The following is a 21680-nucleotide window of genomic DNA, read 5'->3' as shown; positions in this document are numbered from 1 at the left end:
AACTTACGGGATTTGTTCATTATTTACTGGTAACTCGACGACACTGTCAAGTGTCAATGTCAAAATAAACACACACGCTCGTTCGCATGACATTCGGTGACGCATGGCGTTTTGAGGTTAGCTTCATTTTGTTTCGTGTTTATTAGTGAAAATGTCGTTCCGTGGTAGAGGTGGTGGCGGTGGAGGACGCGGTTTCGGCGGCCGAGGCGGTGGTGGCGGCGGCGGAGGCCGGGGAGGCCGCGGCGGCTTCGGCGGAGGCCGAGGACGTGGCGGCGGCGGAGGAGGTTTCAGACAGCAAGATATGGGCCCCCCTGAAAGCGTGACTCCTCTGGGGCACTACGGCTGGACAGTGCAGGACGACCTGGTCTGCAAAGTCGACATTGAGGACGTACCTTACTTCAACGCGCCAATTTATCTAGAAAACAAAGAGCAAATCGGCAAAATTGACGAGATCTTTGGCAATCTGCGAGACTACTTCGTTTCAGTTAAGTTAGGTGAGAATATAAAAGCGAAGAGTTTTAAGGATGGACAGCAGTTTTATATTGATCCGGCGAAATTGTTGCCGTTGAAGAGGTTTCTTCCGCAGCCGCCTGGTGCGAAGCGCGGCGGTCGAGGGGGTAGGGGCGGCGGTGGAAGAGGTGGGGGTGGTTTCGGGGGTAGAGGAGGTGGTCGAGGCGGCGGCGGAGGGTTTGGCGGCCGAGGAGGCGGCGGCCGCGGTGGTTTTGGCGGCCGAGGTGGTGGCGGCGGCTTTGGAGGCGGTGGCGGCGGCTTCGGAGGCGGTGGACGAGGTGGAGGCTTCGGGCGTGGCGGCGGCGGCCGTGGAGGTGGTTTCAGAGGCGGCCGGCGGTAGTGTGTCTACATGCGATAGTGGTAGTGTGACTATATTGACTGTGAGAGTGAGCTGTTGGCCCTCGCCACAAAAGCTAGATGGCACTTTCTATGATTATGTGTTTTTAGTTGTTTTATCATTGTTTGATACATACAAATCTTATGTTAAAAAGAATATCTATGATAAAAGTGTAAATGACAGACTTTAACTTTTTAATTTAAGGATAGGCAACCTCCAATTTGGATTGCTTAACCTCGTAAGATTCAGGGCAAATTTTGCTTTCTTTTTTTTTGTATTAGAGTTCAAAGCTCAAATTGGGCACTTACAGTGTTAAGTCGGTACATTTTAAATTTAAGGCAAAGTAGTCAGACATAATTTTACTTTACAATATTATATTTTACTACTTTGTCAGCTTTAACCTTCTCGACGCTGTGTCAAATACAAAAGCTGTCACTCGGACGCCACACCATTGAAGTGTCAAAACTGAAATTGAACTTTATGTGAATGCACTTAGGTCTATATTGCTCTGTGGTCTATGATGGATAAATCGGTCTTTGGCGTTGGACCTACGCTGCCGATATATCTGTCATTGGCGTCCAAAAGGTTAATACTGTACATTGTGTATGTGTATTAATCCAGTGATTGTTGAGTATATGTTGTACCTAGTTAAAGCTTTAGGTAGTTACTTTTTAGGTTAAGTATAATTTTGAGAAGTGTATGTAGACTAAGTTTTTTGTGGCGAGGGCCAATTATTGTCTTAATTTTAAGTACCAGCACTGTTAAGAATAAAGTTATTATTCTTGCATTTTTGTCTGTTTCAGTAAAAAAATCCTTTCTATTATTTAATTGTGGATTTAAAAACAGTAATTCTCTCTATTGTTCATTAAATAGAGGTACACAAGAGAACTACAATTATAAATAAACTAGACAACAGGTGATCATATGACTAACAGCAATTTCTTCCAGATAAACTTAAAGTAATGGACATTGTTCACAAGCCAAGGACATTTTCATAGAAAATAATTTAATGTCCTTAAATAAATATAGATAATTTTTATCCCCGAAATCGTCCCTTAAGGGTTTACACCCTTTTATGGAAATTTATAGATTGGACCAATTTGGGGGTGAAAAAAAGATGGATTTAAAGCAGATTTGTTTAAAAATTAAGGTTACTTACTAATTCCAAGCGACTTGTCGCAGGCAAAAGCTAGTGTTAAATATTTTATTACCCTACCAAGTGGTCAGACTAGAAAATAAACAATAGTGGGACAGGAGATACAACACAGAACACAGGTGTCATAAATTAACCAATTTAATATCACAATAAATAATAAACCTACATTATTCTAAATGTTCTAATTCTGCCTTGCTACTAGGAGGTAAATACTCGGCAGACAGAGCCTTGCCCCGGTGGTTAAAGATGTAGAATGAGGGCAGGTTGCGCTGGGTGTCCCATTTGATTGTATTGAGCTCTGCTGCGGCATGGATTTCGCGGAGGTTCCCAGCCACATTCAGGACTCCCCACATTACTGCGAACAGGCTGGTTACTGCTTGAACTACAATCTGTGAAAAATCTTAAGTTATTAAACTAATTACAATAGAATACAAAATTTCATGAACTTGAGACCATTGTATTAGTTGTATAAGTATCGAGCTTAAAGTATATATCTATGCATTCTTTGCATGATGGTTTTCTTGGGACAATATGCCAAGAACGCGCACTCAGCTTTTTTGGACATATCATGCGGTCTAAGAAGCATGACCTAGAAAGGCAGATTATCTTGGGTCAAATGGATGGCAAGCACGGGCGAGGAAAAGCACCCACGAGATGGTCTGATGGTGTGAAGAGGGTGGTTGGCGGCAACATGCAGTGCGTGACTCATATGGCTTATGACCGCACACTATGGAGACGGAGCATACATGGTCGCGATCCTCAGCAATGAGGGACCGAGGAAGCAGAAGAATGCATTCTTACTGCCAAGTTTCTGCAAAGTTAGCATAGTAAGAGTTTACGTCTTTATTGTTCACCAAACAGGAATAAAAACATAGTTCACAAATAAAAAACACAACAGGTCTTATTTTTAAACAACCTTTAGGTAGCGGAACTAGTGGATAAGGTACACAATTTAATGTTTTTTTTAAATGTATAGTTTAAGATCTCGTTCCCAGTCCTATTATACACAGTCAACGCTATGTACTCCTTAATTGTCGTACTGTATCAGGTAAAGTACCTAGACACAATTTTAATGCAACATATGTAATACATACGATGTGGATGTACTTAATAAATAAAATAAAATAAAACTATGAAAACGGATTATATCGCGTATATTGAATTTATAATATAATTTATAATATATTTATTTATAACGGGTGTCACCCGTTGACCACGAACGCTGTAAAGAGTTCGAAACGTCGGGATGTATTATAAATTCAATATACGCGATATAATCCGTTTTCATAGTTTTATTTCATGAGTAACTATCGCGGTAACCGAAGACAATATTAAATAAAATAAAATTAAATTTTAAATTCTGAAATACTTACGTCCAAAGGTAGCCCGGTGAACTCTTGTGCAGTGATTCTTAGGTAAGAACGATCTGAAACATCCAAATAATGAGTATGCGGTTTTTAGGGATATAATATGACAATAACTTGAGTGTGATATCTTACGTTGTGCGGCAGAAAACGCTGAATGAAATAGAGATATGAATCCAACGATGATAATCATCTTATTAAAGGACGATGACATTTTTGTGAATGATTTTTTGATTAGATCTAGTAAGAATTCGTGAGAAATGAGTATATCATCAGTTAATCACTTCATCGACTTCCTGTTCCTTCAATTTATTGACTGAACCTGAAGTTTAATAATTTAATAGACAATATGGTTTGACAGTTGTTTTTTCAGTTAGTCTGTTTTCGTTGGGTTGGTTACTAATTAAAATATGATAATGATCCTTTGATCATGAGTTTTCCTAGGTTTAAAATGTCTGTTTAAATTTGAATTACAATATTTAATGAATATAATACGGGTCTTATTTTTCAGACATTAGGATTACTTAATTTAAATTAGATTAGGTTAAAAGATCGGTAAAACTTATACCGCATTGCCCGCATTGGTCCATTACTACATCACTAGTTCTGTCACTCACGTCCACGAAACGAAAAGCGGTTGGGACAACGCCGCCGCTGGGCGTATTATTTTCATTGTTTATTCCGGCTTTTTATGAAATAGTGTAATAAGTTAATAACAATGCCTCGAAATCCAAAGCTAGAAGAATTTGAAATTGAAAGAAAACCCTCCAGATTCCAGGGAGTGCGTAGTGGCAGCGATTTCTTTTCACGAAAGCATTCGCATTTTCTCGATAAAAATGCATCCAAGGGAAGATCGCTGAAGGGTTGGGGTAAGTTTTGATTTTAGTACTTTAACATACTTAGTACTCTAGTTAGTACACTAGTAGTAGTTGTAGGGAGTACACTTTATGCGATGTTTAGTGGTCAATTAGTTAAAAAACAATGAGGGTGTGGCTTACCTTTACAAAAACTTTACAGTGACAGGTTACACAGTTCGTAAACAATATTGCCGATGACCCAGATGGGTCGTCTTTGGTTGTCAATTAGTTCATAACCGTTCTTTGCTCCTTTCATTATTAATTACTTTCTTATCATTATGATAAAAAAACCAAGTACTTTAGAATTTACTAGCGATCCGCCCCGGCTTCGCACGGGTTACACAAAACCTTAACAAATTATACACCTGAACCTTCCTCAAGAATAATCATTATTGATAGGTGAAAACCGCATAAAAATCCATTTAGAAGTTTTCAAGTTTATCATGAATCAAACAGATGCAGCGGGGGACTGTTCTATAAGGTGTAGTGATATAAGGTTATACCATATATCCCCATTCATTTTTTTTTTACCAAGAAATAAGTTTTTTTTTATATCCCCATCAGTTTACTATCATGGAGAAGCTTGTATATGTGTATCATACTAAAAAAGGTCATTGATCCCTTGGGGTTGGAAGTCCTTTCCACGGGGCTATCAATGCTTGGGTTTACATGAACGTGATAATACAAATAGGATTAATAAGATTTACTTGTGTAAGAATCCAATTAGAAGAAGCCTCATAAGCTGCTTAATCAAAGGTCAGAGTGGTTCAAATGGAGGGGTTCTTATGTAAACATTGTACCAGACATGGATTTTTCATAATTTATAATAAGCTAAGCTTAAGTGGGACTGGGCTGGGCATGTCTGCCGCATGCAACCTGAAAGGTGGGCCAAAATGGTTACCGAGTGGGACCCACTGAACGCCATACCTGGTGCTGGCTGGGGTGCAGGTAGGCCGAAAAGGAGATGGCGGGACGACTTGGGCACATTTTATCCCAACTGGTGGGAAACTACAAACGACAGGGTCAAGTGGAAGAAACGAGGGGAGGCCTTTGCCCAGCAGTGGGACACTAAATTAGGCTAATAAAAAAAAAAATATTTATTGCATCCATGGTTTACATTTGGTGGTTCATACATAGTACATGGTAGGTTTCACATGGACCCTGGTAGGGCACAGCAATAGTCTTAAATCTAAATTATGCTAGATATTAGTATTAATGTAATCATTATTTTAAATTACGTCTTATAACAATAGTTAAGAGATTGTAACTTAAAAATTATATATCTACTTGTGATTAGTTTAATGCAATTTCAGATACGGAATGTGTGTTATGTGTGAATGAAAATATTATTCAGATTACAGCAATTTCTCATATAAAAAATTAAGCCATCATAAATAAATTAAATAAAGATAAATAAATTAAGATATAAAATATTTAGATCAGTACGGTTTCACTCACTATTATTTTTAGTCTGAAACATGTCGCCAAAAGTGACTAAAAATAATAGTGAGTGAAACCGTACTGATCTAAATATTTTGAAATATGTCTCACAATAGTTTAAGTTAAATTAAGATATCATCAGTGTATTTAAAAATTTGTCTAGAAGACCTAACTTATACTTGTCTATGAATGTCAGAGACTAAAGTAAACATCAAGTTTCAAGCTTCAATTATTATTTTTTGTTCCTATTCATTTTTTATTACCTATATTCATTTTCCTATAAAATAAACAATATTGTCCCCAGGTAAACTCCTGCTGTTCTATTTGATCTTCTACTCGTCCCTGGTGCTGTTATTCGCCATCTGCATGACTACCTTCCTGCAGCAGTTCATCAACCCTCGAGTACCGCGGTTGCAGGTACACTAGTAATTAAATAGTGATGTACCGACTATTGATTTGGCCGACTAGCCAACTAATCGACGCTCGGATTGCCGATCAGTCGGCCGACTAGTCGAAAAGATCATTATTTATTTAATCGTATGGCATGCATGTTTAGGCAATCAGAGTACAGCTTTGAGGTTGTTAAGCCAGGTAACCACGTCGGGTGTCAGGGCATCCAGGTCCTCAGCTGGGCCAGGATAGGAGTGAAGCGGGCAGGCCGAAATATGTGCTCAGTGGTTTGGTCTTCTTTGCCGCACTCGCAGAGGGGAGACTCCTTCCAACCCCACTTATGTTGAGAATAATTACAGCGGCCTGTTCTCAACCTATTCAGACACCAGATCTTACGAGGTAGATGGAATCCCTTTGGTTTTTTCGTTGGGTCTGCGAGATAGGGAGCGTCTTTTCCAGCCGTGGAAAAGATCATTAGTTTCGTCTAAGTTAGGTTTAGATGCACTTAAAAAAAAACCCTTTCGTCGCGCTTTCATCATATTATAGTAAGTAATAAGATAAATTAAACAATCTTACATAAGAAAGCGACCACACGGTCAATATATCGAAGAAAAGTTTTTGTAAGCACTTTAAATAGGACTTGGGGTAAAATAGGTGAAAAGTTTATGGTAAATATTTGCTATTTCTTTCTTTTTGCTCTGTTTTTCTGTCACTTATAAAGTGCCGACTAATCGGCCATTTTTGCCGACTAGTCGCCGACAAACGAAAATGAAAAATGATTTATTGGTAAGTAAACAGATACTTGTGCCAGAAGGCTCCGCTTTTCATTAATTACAGTTTACCATAATTATCTTAAATGATCTTAAATCTTAAGCTTATACTTAATATAATATAAGGTAAGAGCTACATTAGGTATTTTAGATAAATGAGGTCGGACAGTCGGCTTTCCCGACTAATCGGTACATCCCTAGTAATTTGTACTAGTATTAGAACATTGAACCCCAAGAGGCTAAGACAATCGGGGTCACCTGCACACATAAGCGCTCCGCTTATTTCAGTTGTGCCCACAATTGTATCTCCATACACATAACACATTCGCCTCGTTTGCCTCGCGACTTGTCGCATATCGTCAGCTGACGATCATAATTCGCTAACTACTACTATAAGTTCACAGCCACCGATAATTAACTATAACTACATAAAACTAGGTTGATTCTCGTGTAAATAAGTTTTGCAAAATTAAATCTATGAAATGGAACAGTGGCTTTTGTTTTGTTTCAACAAATTCAACTCTATTTTGTAATACCATTGGTTCAAATTCGATTGCCTATTTTCCTTGTTTGGTGGGCCGCTAGAGGTAGGTTCAGTGCTTCGTCTAGTAGTTGAGGTTGTCTGTGCCAGTTGTAACCAAACCAGGCGTGACTCACTCCGCGATTTCGTCGCGTCGCTACAAGTACATGCGGCCCACACCAGTTTTAGTGTCTAGCAGTAGTGGTTGCCGCGCACTGTTTACGAAACGGGCGCCTGCTCATGCTTGTGAACCTTCTGTACCTAGTACTATTATTTATTATGTAACCAAACTGAAATGGTTTCATTGCAGCAAGAATACAGCATAATCGGCACCAGCCCCGGGCTCGGTTTTCGGCCCCTCCCCCCGGACGTTCGGAGCACCCTCATCTGGTATAAGGGCACCGGCTACGACAGCTACAAATACTGGGAGGACGCGCTCAAAAAATTCCTATCAGGTAATACGATAGGTATTTACGGTGAGAAATTAAAATGGGGTAATGAGGAGAAGTTTGACGCCCTTCCTAAAGCCCGATGCTAGGTAGCTCAAAAGTATTTAGGCACCCGCAATTTTCACCATACAACTCTCTTACATATTGGATTGAATTTTTATTTAGGTAAATAATAAATAAATATTATAGGGACAATCTATTGAGCCTCAAATTGTTGCCAAAGACATCCTTTAAAATTTCCAGTTTACTTTATGCAACGATTTAAAAAAACCTTATGTACTAGTTCATACAAAATAAAACGATTTTGTACTGGAAAACGATTTATGGATTTTTTTTGCGCTTGCCATTTGGTAAATAGGCAATGTACACGAATATTCTGCAGCTGCACATCATTTTGAAGTTCGATATGTCTGTTAAATTAAAAAAGTAAACTCCCCAAAAAACTGTTACTCGACTGCGACTTACCGGTATAATTCTGAAAGTCGATTTTGTATACAATTGTATGGAAAAAATTACGAGTGCCTAAAAAGTTATGAGCGGTGGCAGGTGTCATCTCCATACAATTTATAATCTAAATGATTTCACCTTGATATTTTCTCTATTTTACAGTCTACAAGCAGAAGGGCCAAACAGCCGGCGCCGGACAGAACATCGTGGACTGCGACTGGAACAGATCGCCGCCGCCCGGCAAGTTCTGCGACGTCGACATACGCAGCGGATACGAGCCCTGTACCGAGGAAAACCACTTCTCCTTTCACAAGAGTTCGCCTTGCATCTTCTTGAAGCTTAACAGGTATGTTTTAAATCCTTAAGGCCGTTCCATCGGTTTGCCGCTGTCTCTGTCACATTTCGCAAGAAAGAACGGGAAAGATCATGCGCGCCAAGTGTCAATTTTGATCGAATTTTGTTGATTTTTATTTCTTTAAAATCGTTACCCTACAATATCGAAATTCGAAAGCTATGAAATTATTATTTAAGTTAAGATTGTTTTTTCTTCTTTTTTTATTTATAGTATCACATAATAAATAACCGAGTAAAGTTGGATTAAAAGTCCGAGTTAGAGGTTACTTTGGGAATTAATTGTATCGAGCGAAGTGTCATAATTCGTGTATCGGAAGCTATGATATTAAAGATAATATAGTCAAGAACTACATATCTTTTTTCCACGTCTACGAATATCAACGCCTCTTAGGAAAACAGGATCATATAAGGAGATTTTTCGCCTTCTGGCTCAGGGAACCGCCTTAAGGTTGATGTGGGATAAACAGTCTGCAAGCTCTTCCGTCGCTACTAACTCTTGCGTTTGAGCACATGCTTATAGAAGATCGGTAGAGTAACCTAGGACTAGGACATCTAGGTCTATACGTTCAACTGCTGTGCACAGGCCTAATTTAAGAGGGCGCGTAAACCCAGCAAATTAGAAAGGAATAAAAAATACGGCGCGCCGTGCGAAACTTGCGACGGAAGATTTAACGATCGCGCGGATTTTAACGTTTTTCTCAATAACTCTGAAATTATTTTTTTATTTTTATTTTATTTATTAGGAAAACTTACAGCTGAAGTAACACGTTAGGTAATAACATAGAAGCAGTGAGCCAATTACAAGTTTCCACAGATAGAAACTACGTAAAGTGCATGGTGTGCGAAATTACAACTAATAATACTTACTAACTTATAAATATACTTTACTTATCTTACTAGAGAGGGAAAATTGGTTTAAACAGTTAACAAGAAGAACAAAAGAGAGAAAAAAGAACAGGATAGAGATACAATGTTGAGTTAACACTTTTTCTACTGTTAACACTTAACAGTGGGAAAAGTCCTGAGTCATTAGCTTACGTATCGAACTAAAGCTATCGCAGAACAGATCGATGAGATCATGATGTTTACAAAGCTGATTGAAAGACTTACCAGCTCTTAGAAGGAAGGAGTTTTTCCTGTAATTAGTATGAACGGAGGGAATATGGAAGGTTTTTTTGGTGCGAGAGGATATGCGTGGGGGGACTGTGAAATTCAAGTTGGCTAGTAGATCAGGACAGTCTACATGGTTCTGAGCAATTTTCATAATATATATTACGTCGGATATATTACGCCGGATGTAGAGAGGTAGCAGATGAAGTTTTGCACAATGCTGTTTATAACTTTGTTTTGGAATTTTGAATTTAAATCTCAGAGAACGAATAAACTTTTTTTGAACTCTTTCTATTTTAGAAATATAGGTGTCATAACAAGGGTTCCAAACCTGAGAGGCGTATTCGAGATGGCTTCTTACAAATGCGCAATAGACAATTTTAATTGATTTTAACTTATTAAAGTTCTTGCACGATCTTGTGATAAAACCAAGTGCCTTAAAAGCTTTATTGACTATTGAGTCCACGTGCCGATCAAAAATCAACTTATTGTCCATTAAGACACCCAAGTCCCTTATCTCACTACACTTGGAAATAATCTCATTTTTTAACATATAGTTATAATTAAAGAAATTGCGCTTTCGAGTAAAGGAGATGGCAAAACATTTGGACACATTTATATCTAGTTTATTGACAGCGCAATATTGATCTAGTCTAAGAAGATCTTCTTGAAGGTAAGTAGCGTCAAGAGCGTTATTGACTATCCGGAAGACTTTCATATCGTCGGCAAATAAAAGAATATTTGAGTGTATAAAGCATTGGGAAATATCATGTATAAAAATGGTGAATAATAGTGGTCCAAGAAGAGATCCTTGGGGCACTCCTGAAGGGATTTCCACCCATGATGATGAGAATCCGTTCAGAACAACCGCTTGAGACCTGTTCAATACATAGGAGGAGAACCATCGAAAGAGGTCTCCCCTTATACCTACTGATAGAAGTTTTTGTAAAAGCAAATTATGGTCGATGCGATCGAACGCCTTGCTGTAATCAGTGTACACAGCATCGACTTGATCTCCATTATCTAAGCTACGTGACAGGTAATCATTAAATAAGACAAGGTTGGAATCCGTAGATCTTTGTTTAAGAAAACCATGCTGATAGGGACAGAATACATGTTTAAGAGAGGCATACACCTGGTTGTAAACCACGCGCTCGAGTAATTTGGATACAAGACACAACTTAGATATCGGGCGGTAATTCCCAACATTAGTCCTGTTTCCTTTTTTATGAATGGGTGTAACAAATGCAGATTTCCATAATCGTGGCATGACTCCCTCTGAAAGTGATCTATTAAAAAGTATAGCTAGTGGTAGCGAGATGCTTTCAGAGCAATTGACAAGGAAAACAGCTGGAAGATGATCAGGCCCGGCAGACTTACTAAGGTCGAGACTTTTAAGAAGTTTCATAATTTGGTCAGGCTGGACTTCGATGGATGCAATATCAGCAATGACAGAAGTTGCAGGCTCATCTAGCGGGTAAGAACCAGGTGAAGCATTATTAGTTAAGAAAGTAGAGTGAAAGTAATCGCTAAATAAGTTGCTGATGCCAACACCAGTGTCCGAGGTAAAGCCAGAGTAAGACATTGAAGCAGGAAAAGAAGAACCCTTATTATTGTTTTTCAAAAAAGACCAGAAATAACGTGGATTCGTTTTTAGCGAGTCTTCAACTTGGCTTATGTATTTGGAATAGCACTCTTGTTCAAGTAACTTGACCCTATCTCTAAGTAATTCAAAGGTGTACTTGTCTGAGAGGTTGTTGTATGTCTTGAACTTCTTAAAATACTTGTACTTCTCCTTTATTGCCCGTATAAGCCCGCGACTAAACCAATGTGGATAGTTAGTATTATTACCATTTTTTTGAGGCACGTACTTATCTCGCAAACCATATATAATTTTGTAAAAACATTTGACCGCCTCTTCGACGTCACCTGAGCCTAAAACCGCAGGCCAGTCGCAAGCCCGCAAATCTTTGTTATACTTCTGATAAAAATTTCGTTGCACAAATCCCTCGGCTATATCACTAGCTATTTTATACTAAAATTATACTGCTATGGAATGCTGGGTAATGATATAAAATTGAAAGTAAATGAAAATTAGACATGTTTTCGTGATTTTTTTCTATCGAGTCAACTTTAACCTTTTAAGGTTTTTCTTGCAGTGTGCCCTCGAAAATATAGTCTAGTTTCTATATGATTTTTAGTGTTCCGTGCAAAACTTTGTTTTGACAAACGGAACACTTTGGGATCACTTCGGTCTTGCAAATCAGTTAAATGCGTTTTTCTCAGAGACCGTTTGACGTAGATACCTAAAATTTGAAACAGTTATAGCAATTACCACCACTAATATTGTAAATAATTCAAAATCGCTTATTTCTTATTTTAGGGGGAAGTTTAGGGGGTTGAGAGGGGTAACCAGATTGCATTTGCTTTTCATTAAAACGTTTAAAAATTCGAAATAAAAACTGCGATTTTGCAGGAGTCCCCTCTGATTGGGTCCCCACGCCAGTTTCAGTGGGGCGACACTGATTATTTCGGGCATTCTCGGCTCCGTTCGGCTCAGCATTGCTACGGGCAATTATTAGGGTTGGCACAACTTGACGTCCCTTTGCGTGCACGACCACAGATAAGGTTATGACTTGAATGTTGACAACCCTAAATAGCAACATTAGAAAGGGACAACATAATTGGTCCCTGAATCGCTGTCAAACTTCGGTATTGTAGGAAGTGTCATTTCTGTACGGTAGTACTATTATTTACTCTTGTGCCATTACTGCCAGTGTGTCCAAGCCACTTTTGCCTAAATTTTTTTTTACAAGTAAGTGTACCAAATTTCATTAAATATATTTTACAGTTCCCGAGTAAAATGGCTGTGACATACGGATAGACAGAAAGACATGACGAACCTATAAGTCCGTTTTTAGGGTTCCGTACCCAAAGGGTAAAAACGGGACCCTATTACTAAGACTCTGCTGTCTGTCCGTCTGACCGTCTGTCTGTCACCAGGCTGTATCTCACGAAGCGTGATAGCTAGACAGTTGAAATTTTCACAGATGATGTATTTCTGTTGCCGCTATAACAACAAATACTAAAAAGTGCGGAACCATCGGTCCGCGAATCCGACTCACACTTGGCCGGTTTTTTTCTTAATTTTGGCAATGGCAGCTCATTCTTGTACACTATTCCAGAATATACGGATGGAAACCAGATTTCTACGAACCACACGAATTGCCTGCTGACATGCCCGAAGATCTGCAGCAGCATATCAAGGACCTATCCAGTGCTAAAAACCATGTATGTACCCATAACGTACGATTGTGGCTCTTTAAGGGACCAAAAATTACATTTAGAGTTCTTAGACCACTGGAAACAACATTTGCGGCTCTTTGAGATTCCTAAAACTGGTGATTTCAACTGCGATTGCCTCTTCTCAAAAGTTTGTGGCGCATCACTCAGACTGCATGCGCACATCACTACTCGTGAACTCGTCCAGTCCAGGTCCAGGAGGGGGAGGGAACCACCGCGGACCGGCTCCCACATCGCGACGCGGAGCCTCACCTCAGAGCGCATCCGAGCGCCTTCGACGCCGAGCCTGTGCCGCTCTGCCGCGCCGCTCGCGCTTTCGCTATCGCAACCTATCGCTTGTTCGCTATCCTATAAATTCATAGCGCTTTGTAGAAATTAAGATTATAGTTTTATACGTGGAGTTCGCGTTTGATTTAATAATCATATACACTCGGCGTCACGGAAATCGCACACCCACGGATTTTTGTTTCAAGCCGTTATAAACCGTATGTTGTTGAAGGTAAAGTATGAGTGTGTGGGTTCATTTTAAAGATAATTTAACCCTTCATTTAAAAACAATGCAAAAGTTACTAAAGAGTAAAAAAAAAGGCATTTTTTCAATAAGAAATAAAAATCGTATATTCATGCAAAAAATCAACAAATTAAAACACAATAAAATCAACAGATATTGGAATACAAATGCCTAAAACTAAACTTTAAAACCTAGTGTTGCCTCCTTTGGCCTTAATTACTGCCTCCATGCGAGCCTTCATGGACCTCACGAGAGTCACGATGTGCTCTTGAGGAATAGCATCCCACTCCTCAATGACGGCATCTCGAAGCTGTTCCAGGGTCGCAGGTGCAGGATCACGTGACCGCACCTTCCGTTTTAGCCGATCCCAAAGGTGTTCTATGGGATTCAGGTCCGGACTCCTTGCTGGCCACTGCATAGCTGTGATCCCAACCTGATCAAGGTAGTCCCGTACAATCAACGCTGTGTGGGAGCGGGCGTTATCCTGCATGAATGTGAATCCAGAACCGACAAATTCGGTGTATGGAACCACATGGTCCTCCAGGATCTCTGTGATGTACCGATGAGCAGTCATGGATCCCTGGCCTCGACCACCACCAGTGAGGGAAACACAAACGAGCTCGGTTTCGCCGGCGAGGGAAATGCGACCCCAGAACATGCAGGATCCTGCTCCGTATCCGACGGTTTCTTCAAGACAGGCCTGTGAATAACGTTCCCCTTGCCTCCTGTACACTCTTCTGCGCCTATCGTTGCTGAAAAGACACACCCTGGTCTCATCGGAGAAGAGAACAGCCTTCCATTGGTCGACCGTCCAATCCTTGTGTTCGCGAGCAAACTCACGTCTGATTCGCCGATGCTCTGCCGTCAATTTGGGACCCGTAGCCGCTCTATGGGGCATGATCTTCTTCTCCCGCAACCTTCTCCTTACTGTAGAGACGCTCACCACCGTCCTCCGAACTGCTCGTAGCTGCTGCTGCAGCTGGACAGCATTGGAGAAACGGTCCCGTAAAGACGTCGACACAATAAAGCGGTCGTCTCTCTCGGAAGTGCAGCGTTTTCCTCCGGATCCAGGCTTCCTGGTGAAGTTTCCAGTCCTTCGGAATCGATGAACTGCTCGAAGAACTCGGAAACGGCTTATGTTGAGCTGCCGAGCAACCGCAGACTGCGTCATTCCTGATTCCACCAGGGCTACTGCTTGAGCTGATGCTGCTTCCGTGGTATCAATTTTCTTGGGGTCTCCAGCTGTTCCGGTGTGACGTCTGTGAACCCTGGATGCCGAATGACCCATATCTCACTTTTACCCCCCCCCCTTTTATTCCTATCCAAGTTAACGCAAATACCGACCCTTACAACGCGTATTCTAGGTGTTCTTTCAGAACGCCATAATTTCGTGATTATTATTATTTATTCCAAAAATGCTTTATTCATGCTTTAAAGCTTATTAATTGTACTTTTTAATGATATTAATATTGATAGGGGTATATACATATGATAAGAGCTGTGTTCGCTTGAAACAAAAATCGGTGGGTGTGCGATTTCCGTGACGCCGAGTGTAGATAAGAACCCACAAGTTTATTGAGTTTGGGTTTGTTTGTTTCTTCTTTACAGTTTGGTAATTCCATAGAGTAACTTATACTAGAGCGGTACTGTCATAGTAAATTTTGTAACCCCAGTAAATTCACTGCCATCTGTCGACACACTTTAAAACTAAAAATAAATATTTATAAAAATACGATAAAATGTATTTAAATATGTATAAATGATTTTTTTTATTTGCATTAATTATTTTTATATGATTTTGACCCATGTTCTTTCACTGGTATGCGTTAAAATTATAAATAACAAACGAAACAGTCAACGCCCTCTATACGAGTGTAAGCCAAAACTAGTGGCGCCATCTGATCGAGAATCAAATTTTCGTGATTTTCGAGGCACGTTTTTTCCTTAGACTGTATCCATCTATTACGGAGTTATATTTATCTTTGGTAATTCAGATATTTAACAAAACGTCGGTTATTTCCAGACAAACATGATCTGGATATCGTGCACGGGCGAGACGCCGGCCGACCGCGAGAACATCGGCCCCGTGCAGTACCTCCCGCACCGCGGCTTCCCCGGCTACTACTACCCGTACGAGCACGCCGAGGGCTACCTCAGTCCGCTGGTCGCGCTGCATCTAAAGAGACCTAGAAGTACGTAATAACTTCTTCGATATTGTAATAACTTCTTTCATATAAAATGGTCCCGCATCCCGCCCAGAAAGAAATAACCTCACCCCGCGACGGTAGATTGACTACAGATTGACGGAATCTTAGTTTGAACGCATATCATAGTTACGTCGACTCAGTTCTGCGTTACGGCATTATAGTATGGGGCTCTAAACGCGACACAACTTGCAAAACTATAGTTGGTCAAGCAAATCAATCAAAGTCAGTAGAAAACGGCGCAAAATTCCAATTTTCTATGGGACGATAACCCTTCGCGCCTACATGTTTTAAATTTGCCGCCTTTTTCTACTGACAAGATTTGCTTGACCAACTATAAAAAAAATTGTTATGGAGATAATCTTGTAAGACCACAAGAAAACCACCATTAGAAATGAAACGATGTGATGTAAGTTGGTATTTAAGTAGTTAATAAGTAATTCATTTGTAAGACCACATAGATTTCCTGTCAAGGCTAACCGGGAAAACATTGGCCCCGACAAGCATTTACCTCACCGCTGCTTCCACAGTTACTTCTACCCGCATGAGTACGCTGAGGGCTATCTTAATCCAGTCGCTCTGTATCTACAGACCTAGAAGTAATGTTGTACTTAAAACCAATTCAAAAATTAAGGTAAATCTAATTGTGTCACAACGGTCATGGAATGAAGCTTACAGAAATATCTTTGCGCGTTTAATAACTTAGATAAAATAATGATGAAATTGATAAATCAATGAATACCTATATTGGGTAATCCGTATTTTTTGACATTTAGATATTCTAGAAAGTTTCTAGACTAGTATTTTTTTATACAATTTCGGTGTTTGACGAACCTTTTGTAAAATTCTTATTATTAAGTTTGACATATCTATATAATAATTCAATGTTAATAACTGCATCAATAAATTGCTCTGATATTTAGATGAAAGTAATCAATAAATTGCTCTGATACTTAGATGAAAGTAATATTTGTAAAACTTGAGAATTTAAAAGTGCTTGTTGCTAGGCCTATTTGAATAAAGAATATTTTGACTTTGAATAAATAAACTCATTAAAATGAGGTGGATTCACTAACAAATCGTGTTGGCACAGTGGCAATATCTTAAGAAGTACGTATCTGATTTGACTGGTTAGTAAACTACCCCATTACTGAAAACATTATCTACAAACCGAGACTAAAATACATAATAGTTACTAGTATCATAGAGTAACTTATACTAGAGCGGTACTGTCATAGTAAATTTTGTAACCCCAGTAAATTCACTGCCATCTGTCGACACACTTTAAAACTAAAAATAAATATTTATAAAAATACGATAAAATGTATTTAAATATGGATAAATGATTTTTTTATTTGCATTAATTATTTTTATATAATTTTGACCCATGTTCTTTCACTGGTATGCGTTAAAATTATAAATAACAAACGAAACAGTCAACGCCCTCTATACGAGTGTAGGCCAAAACTAGTGGCGCCATCTGATCGAGAATCAAATTTTCGTGATTTTCGAGGCACGTTTTTTTCTTAGACTGTATCCATCTATTACGGAGTTATATCTATCTTTGCTAGTATTATTTGACATTGAAGTAGAAATTATTCACACGTACTCGCCTTATCGTGTAACATATGTTTACTTAGAGGATATAACCAAACGGAGTAGCCATTAACAGGTGTTCCCCTCTGTCGAAAATAGGCGGCCAATGGTCATACACAATGTATGGACTGACGTTTATCTGACGTGGATATTTTTACGTTACGTATACATTTGACGTGCCCCTCCCCCGCAATAATCGGCAGACTGTTTTGTACAGAAAATTACAGACATGGCGTCTCCGTTTGGTTATATCCTCCAAGTATGTTTATTCAGATCGAGAAAAATGATTAATCTGATTTTAGGGTTCCGTAGTCTAGTTTGTAGTCGGTCCGTCCTGTTTAGATCAGAATCATTAATACTAGAAAGCTGTAATTTGGCATGGGTACAGTCAAAGAATATTTTTTGCTACTTTTTACCCCTCGCAGTTTTCATAGTGATTGTCACTGACAAGAGTGACAAGGTATGAAGTGGCACAAAAATCAAATGTTTGACTATACCTCCCGTACACTTAAAAAAACCCGGCCAAGTGCGAGTCGGACTCGCACACGAAGGGTTCTGTACCATTACGCAAAAAACCGCAAAAAAAACACGTTTGTTGTATGGAAGCTCCACTTAAATATTTATTTTATTCTGTTTTTAGTATTTGTTGTTATAGCGGCAACAGACATCATCTGTGAAAATTTCAACTGTCTAGCTATCACGGTTCATAAGATTTCAATTTAAAGATACAGCCTGGTGAGAGGCAGACGGACAGACAGACACCGACTGACCGACAGAAGGACAGTGGAGTCTTAGTAATAGGGTCCTGTTCCCTTTGGTTACGGAACCCAAAAGAGTGTTTTTTAGGGTTCCGTACCCTAAGGGTAAAAACGGGACCCTATTACTAAGACTCCGCTGTCTGTCCGTCTGTCACCAGGCTGTATCTCATGAACCGTGATAGCTAGATAGTTGAAATTTTCACAGATGTATTTCTGTTGCCGCTATAACAACAAATACTAAAAACAGAATATTAAAGTGGGGCTGCCATACAACAAACGTGATTTTTTTGTCGTTTTTGCGTAATGGTACGGAACCCTTCGTGCGCGAGTCCGACTCGCACTTGGCCGGTTTTTTTTACTACTATGCAATGACAGATAGGTTAGACAGTCGGCATCAAATAAATAGTGAGGACTAAAGTTGCCATATATATCGGAACACGGTATTGCTATTTGACGCTGCTTTGACAAATTGGAGTAGTCAAATTATAGTAGTCAAGTTTTAAATATACTTTTTCCTTGTAATACATTTGTATGAAATGTAGTTTATCATGAATAAATGAATTTTTTTCAATTCTATTCTATTCTATTCTATAATTTTATTTCGAATTGTTACATTTTATTTTTATTTTCAGCTGGCATAGTAATCAACATCGAGTGCCGAGCGTGGGCGAAGAACATCATTTATAACCGAAAGGAGAGACAAGGGATCGTCCATTTTGAAATTATGATCGAGTAGACAATATAGTCGTCCGATTTGTAGCTGGCCCGAACGGCTTATCCTTTGTCTATTGTTAAGTAAAACCGCACGTGCTACTACCTGCATAAAACAAAGGATGAGTCGCTTTAACCGGTTATTGAATTACGACTCTATGGAAATTGGAATAAGATAACGAACGCTACAAAACCAGTCTAACATGTGTCATAGAGATGCGTAACAAAGGCGCGTTATCGGAGAGCGCACCTACACTGGTTTTTTGAGCGTTGGACTAGCCCGCGCTCAGGTGCCAATTAGGATTACACGACCCTTTTTTGCAGGTATTGGCACGTGCGGTTTTACTTAACAATAGATAAAGGATTAGCCGTTCGGGGCCAGCTACACATCGAAAGACTATACCAACTACTATTACGAATTATCTCAAATGATTTTTTCGCCAAAACCCTACACCGTTAGACAAAAGGCATTGTTTCTTTTGTGCATTGCGGTGGCTACCTCATTTCTCATTAGTGAAAAGGATCACGCCCGTTTTAAAGGCAATTTTAGCGTGCTACACATAGGGCTCAAATTTAAGTAACAGCTTTTTGCTATCTCTGAATGCTGTTATCTGAATTTGAACCATAAAAGTAGAACGCTAAAAATTGCCTTTTAAAGAGGCGTGATTCTTTTCACTGATGAGAAATGAGGTAGCCACCGCGGCGCACAAAAGAAACAATGCCTTTTGTTTAACGGCGTAGGGTTTGGGCGAAAAAATTATTTGAGATAATTCGTACGATACAAGTAAGAAAATAGCAAATGAATTTGATTTGATTTAGGGAAATCATGATACTGACACAGTATTAACAAAAGACCAAGTTTGCTTTTAGAAGATCTATAAAATACCTCCTTCAAATGAATTACTAAGTTATGTACTTTAAAACGGTATACGGTAACTGAAAAGACCATAGTTTATACATTGTACAATTTGTACAATATTTGGAAAACTTGTATACTACCAGTAAAGTTAATATTTTAGAAAGAAAAGACCGGTCTGCTCAGTAGACCTAATGGTCTTTCCAGTAGACCGACACAAAAGACTTAAGAAATATTTAATGAATCTCATCATATCTCAGCTAGCATTTATACATATACATTTCCATAGCAATAATGCTTATTTAGACATTTTTATACACTTACTTAAAACTCCGTCCATGGTTTTTGCTATTGTATGATATTAATACTATGTAAGCTGAAGTGTCAGATTGTCACTTGTCATAAGCACTATTGTCAGATTTAATTTAAATGAATTGTGTATTTTTATAATAAACTCTAATATTATGTAATAGGAGTAGACCCACCGTAGAAAGTAGCCTTAAAAAATTAATCTTTGCCTTTCTAGATTTTTATATTGAACTAGCTTTTGATATTTTAATAAATTTAGTATATTAGCGTTTATTTAATGTACGATTTTTTTTTTCTGTTTAATAACGCATTTATAAAAAGAAACTGTTTACAACAAGAATTTGTTTTATTACTATAAATATTTTAAATAACAATTATACATGTGACAGTGGTGTTCTATGCTATTAATAATAATAATAAAATGTTTTTTTAACTCACATTCTGCCGTAACAGTTATTTTGATTTAGTGGTATCTGCTATTAGCTGTAATACTTTCATAAAATGGGTCTAATATATGTTCTTATAAGTAAATAATAAGCTTTTTATGTCGAGACTAAACTAAAGATCTGTTTTCAGTTTTAAAGTTTTGTGTTTATTTGTGTGATGTATTCTTATGGCATTATTCATAAACGCGTTACCGGCCTGAATTAGCTATGAATCGTTTGTCTTTATCTGCCATTTTGTCTTATGTATTTGTAAGAAAGGGATAAAACATAATTTAACTAAATCAGGCCCGTAAAGTTTTATGATTTTTTTTGCATTTTTTTAAATTTTGTAATATAATTCTCTATAAAATAACCATATAATATTTTAGATAAAAGACTGACAATAAGAATTTTACAATTCTTATTTTTAATCTGTCTTCACTTACCACTTTTTGAATTTAGTTTACAAAATATATTTTTTACATATTTTATACCCAGACAGGTTTTATTACGTTAATATTGAAAGTAAACCAAAATTATCCATTTATGAAGTAAATATTTTTAGTATCCTAGTAAATAGTCGAATTCATGTTACTCAAACATGTAAGTACTTATAGGATTTTTTTCCTTAAACTATATTTTATCAGTACTGTTTGCCCTTATTATATTTTTTGCTTGATACTGTTTTATAAAATACTAGCGACCCGCCCCGGCTTCGCACGGGTGCAATGCTGATGTGTTATACATATAAACCTTCCTCTTAAATCACTCATATATTAAAAAAAACCGTATCAAAATCCGTTGCGTAGTTTTAAAGATCTAAGCTTACATAAGGACAGACAGGCAGCAGGAAGCGATTTTGTTTTATACTATGTAGTGATCACGGTTTTAATACTTATAAGAATAAAATGGTACCAATTCCAGTGAAATAAAATATATAATATTTTCGATTATTTCTATTTTAACTGAACATGTAATTTAACACTCCATTTATTCAATTAATTTTATTATTTGAAATAATTACTATTACTATTTTTTGAAATTATTGTTTTATTAAGAATTTATATATTTACATAATCTCAAATGTTACATTATTTATAATATTTTTTTACATAATCTCAAATGTTTTTTAAGACGAAAATGTGACTTATGCCACCTTATGCGTAACTTGTCGTCCGTCCATTGTAATTAAATGTATTTTTTATATTTTTTGTATCTTATGATCATGACAAATGTAATGTGTGCCTTAGAGTTTTTATAAAATAAAAATATCAAACCTATTGCTGTTATCATTTTCCTTGTT

At 38.1% G+C, this 21680-nt stretch overlaps 3 protein-coding genes and 1 long non-coding RNA gene across 4 annotated transcripts in view; 3 read left to right on the top strand and 1 right to left on the bottom strand.

Moving 5' to 3' along the window:
- The window catches only part of LOC134740517 (uncharacterized), a 96743-nt gene that overhangs the window by 16322 nt on the left and 58741 nt on the right, over positions 1-21680 (top strand). The window lies entirely within an intron of this gene.
- Positions 33-1634, top strand: LOC134740507 (probable H/ACA ribonucleoprotein complex subunit 1). Its single transcript, XM_063673011.1, has one exon. The coding sequence runs from the start codon at positions 152-154 to the stop codon at positions 848-850; it is 699 nt and encodes a 232-aa protein (XP_063529081.1). The 5' UTR covers positions 33-151; the 3' UTR covers positions 851-1634.
- Positions 2124-3679, bottom strand: LOC134741121 (ER membrane protein complex subunit 5). Its single transcript, XM_063673891.1, has 3 exons — positions 3503-3679; positions 3377-3429; positions 2124-2392 (listed from the first exon to the last, which is right to left on the bottom strand). Exons 1-3 carry the CDS (start codon positions 3579-3581, stop codon positions 2171-2173), a joined length of 354 nt encoding a protein of 117 aa, XP_063529961.1. The 5' UTR covers positions 3582-3679; the 3' UTR covers positions 2124-2170.
- LOC134740495 (sodium/potassium-transporting ATPase subunit beta-2-like) lies at positions 4000-21638 on the top strand. The gene is made up of 7 exons (XM_063672994.1): positions 4000-4236; positions 5969-6081; positions 7655-7799; positions 8403-8586; positions 12890-12995; positions 15542-15710; positions 18709-21638. Exons 1-7 carry the CDS (start codon positions 4086-4088, stop codon positions 18810-18812), a joined length of 972 nt encoding a protein of 323 aa, XP_063529064.1. The 5' UTR covers positions 4000-4085; the 3' UTR covers positions 18813-21638.

The sequence above is a fragment of the Cydia strobilella genome, chromosome 4, assembly GCF_947568885.1.
Source record: "Cydia strobilella chromosome 4, ilCydStro3.1, whole genome shotgun sequence".
Taxonomy (NCBI): domain Eukaryota; kingdom Metazoa; phylum Arthropoda; class Insecta; order Lepidoptera; family Tortricidae; genus Cydia; species Cydia strobilella.
The sequence above is the reverse complement of the archived record's forward strand: the minus strand, read 5'-3'. Positions and strand labels throughout refer to the sequence as shown.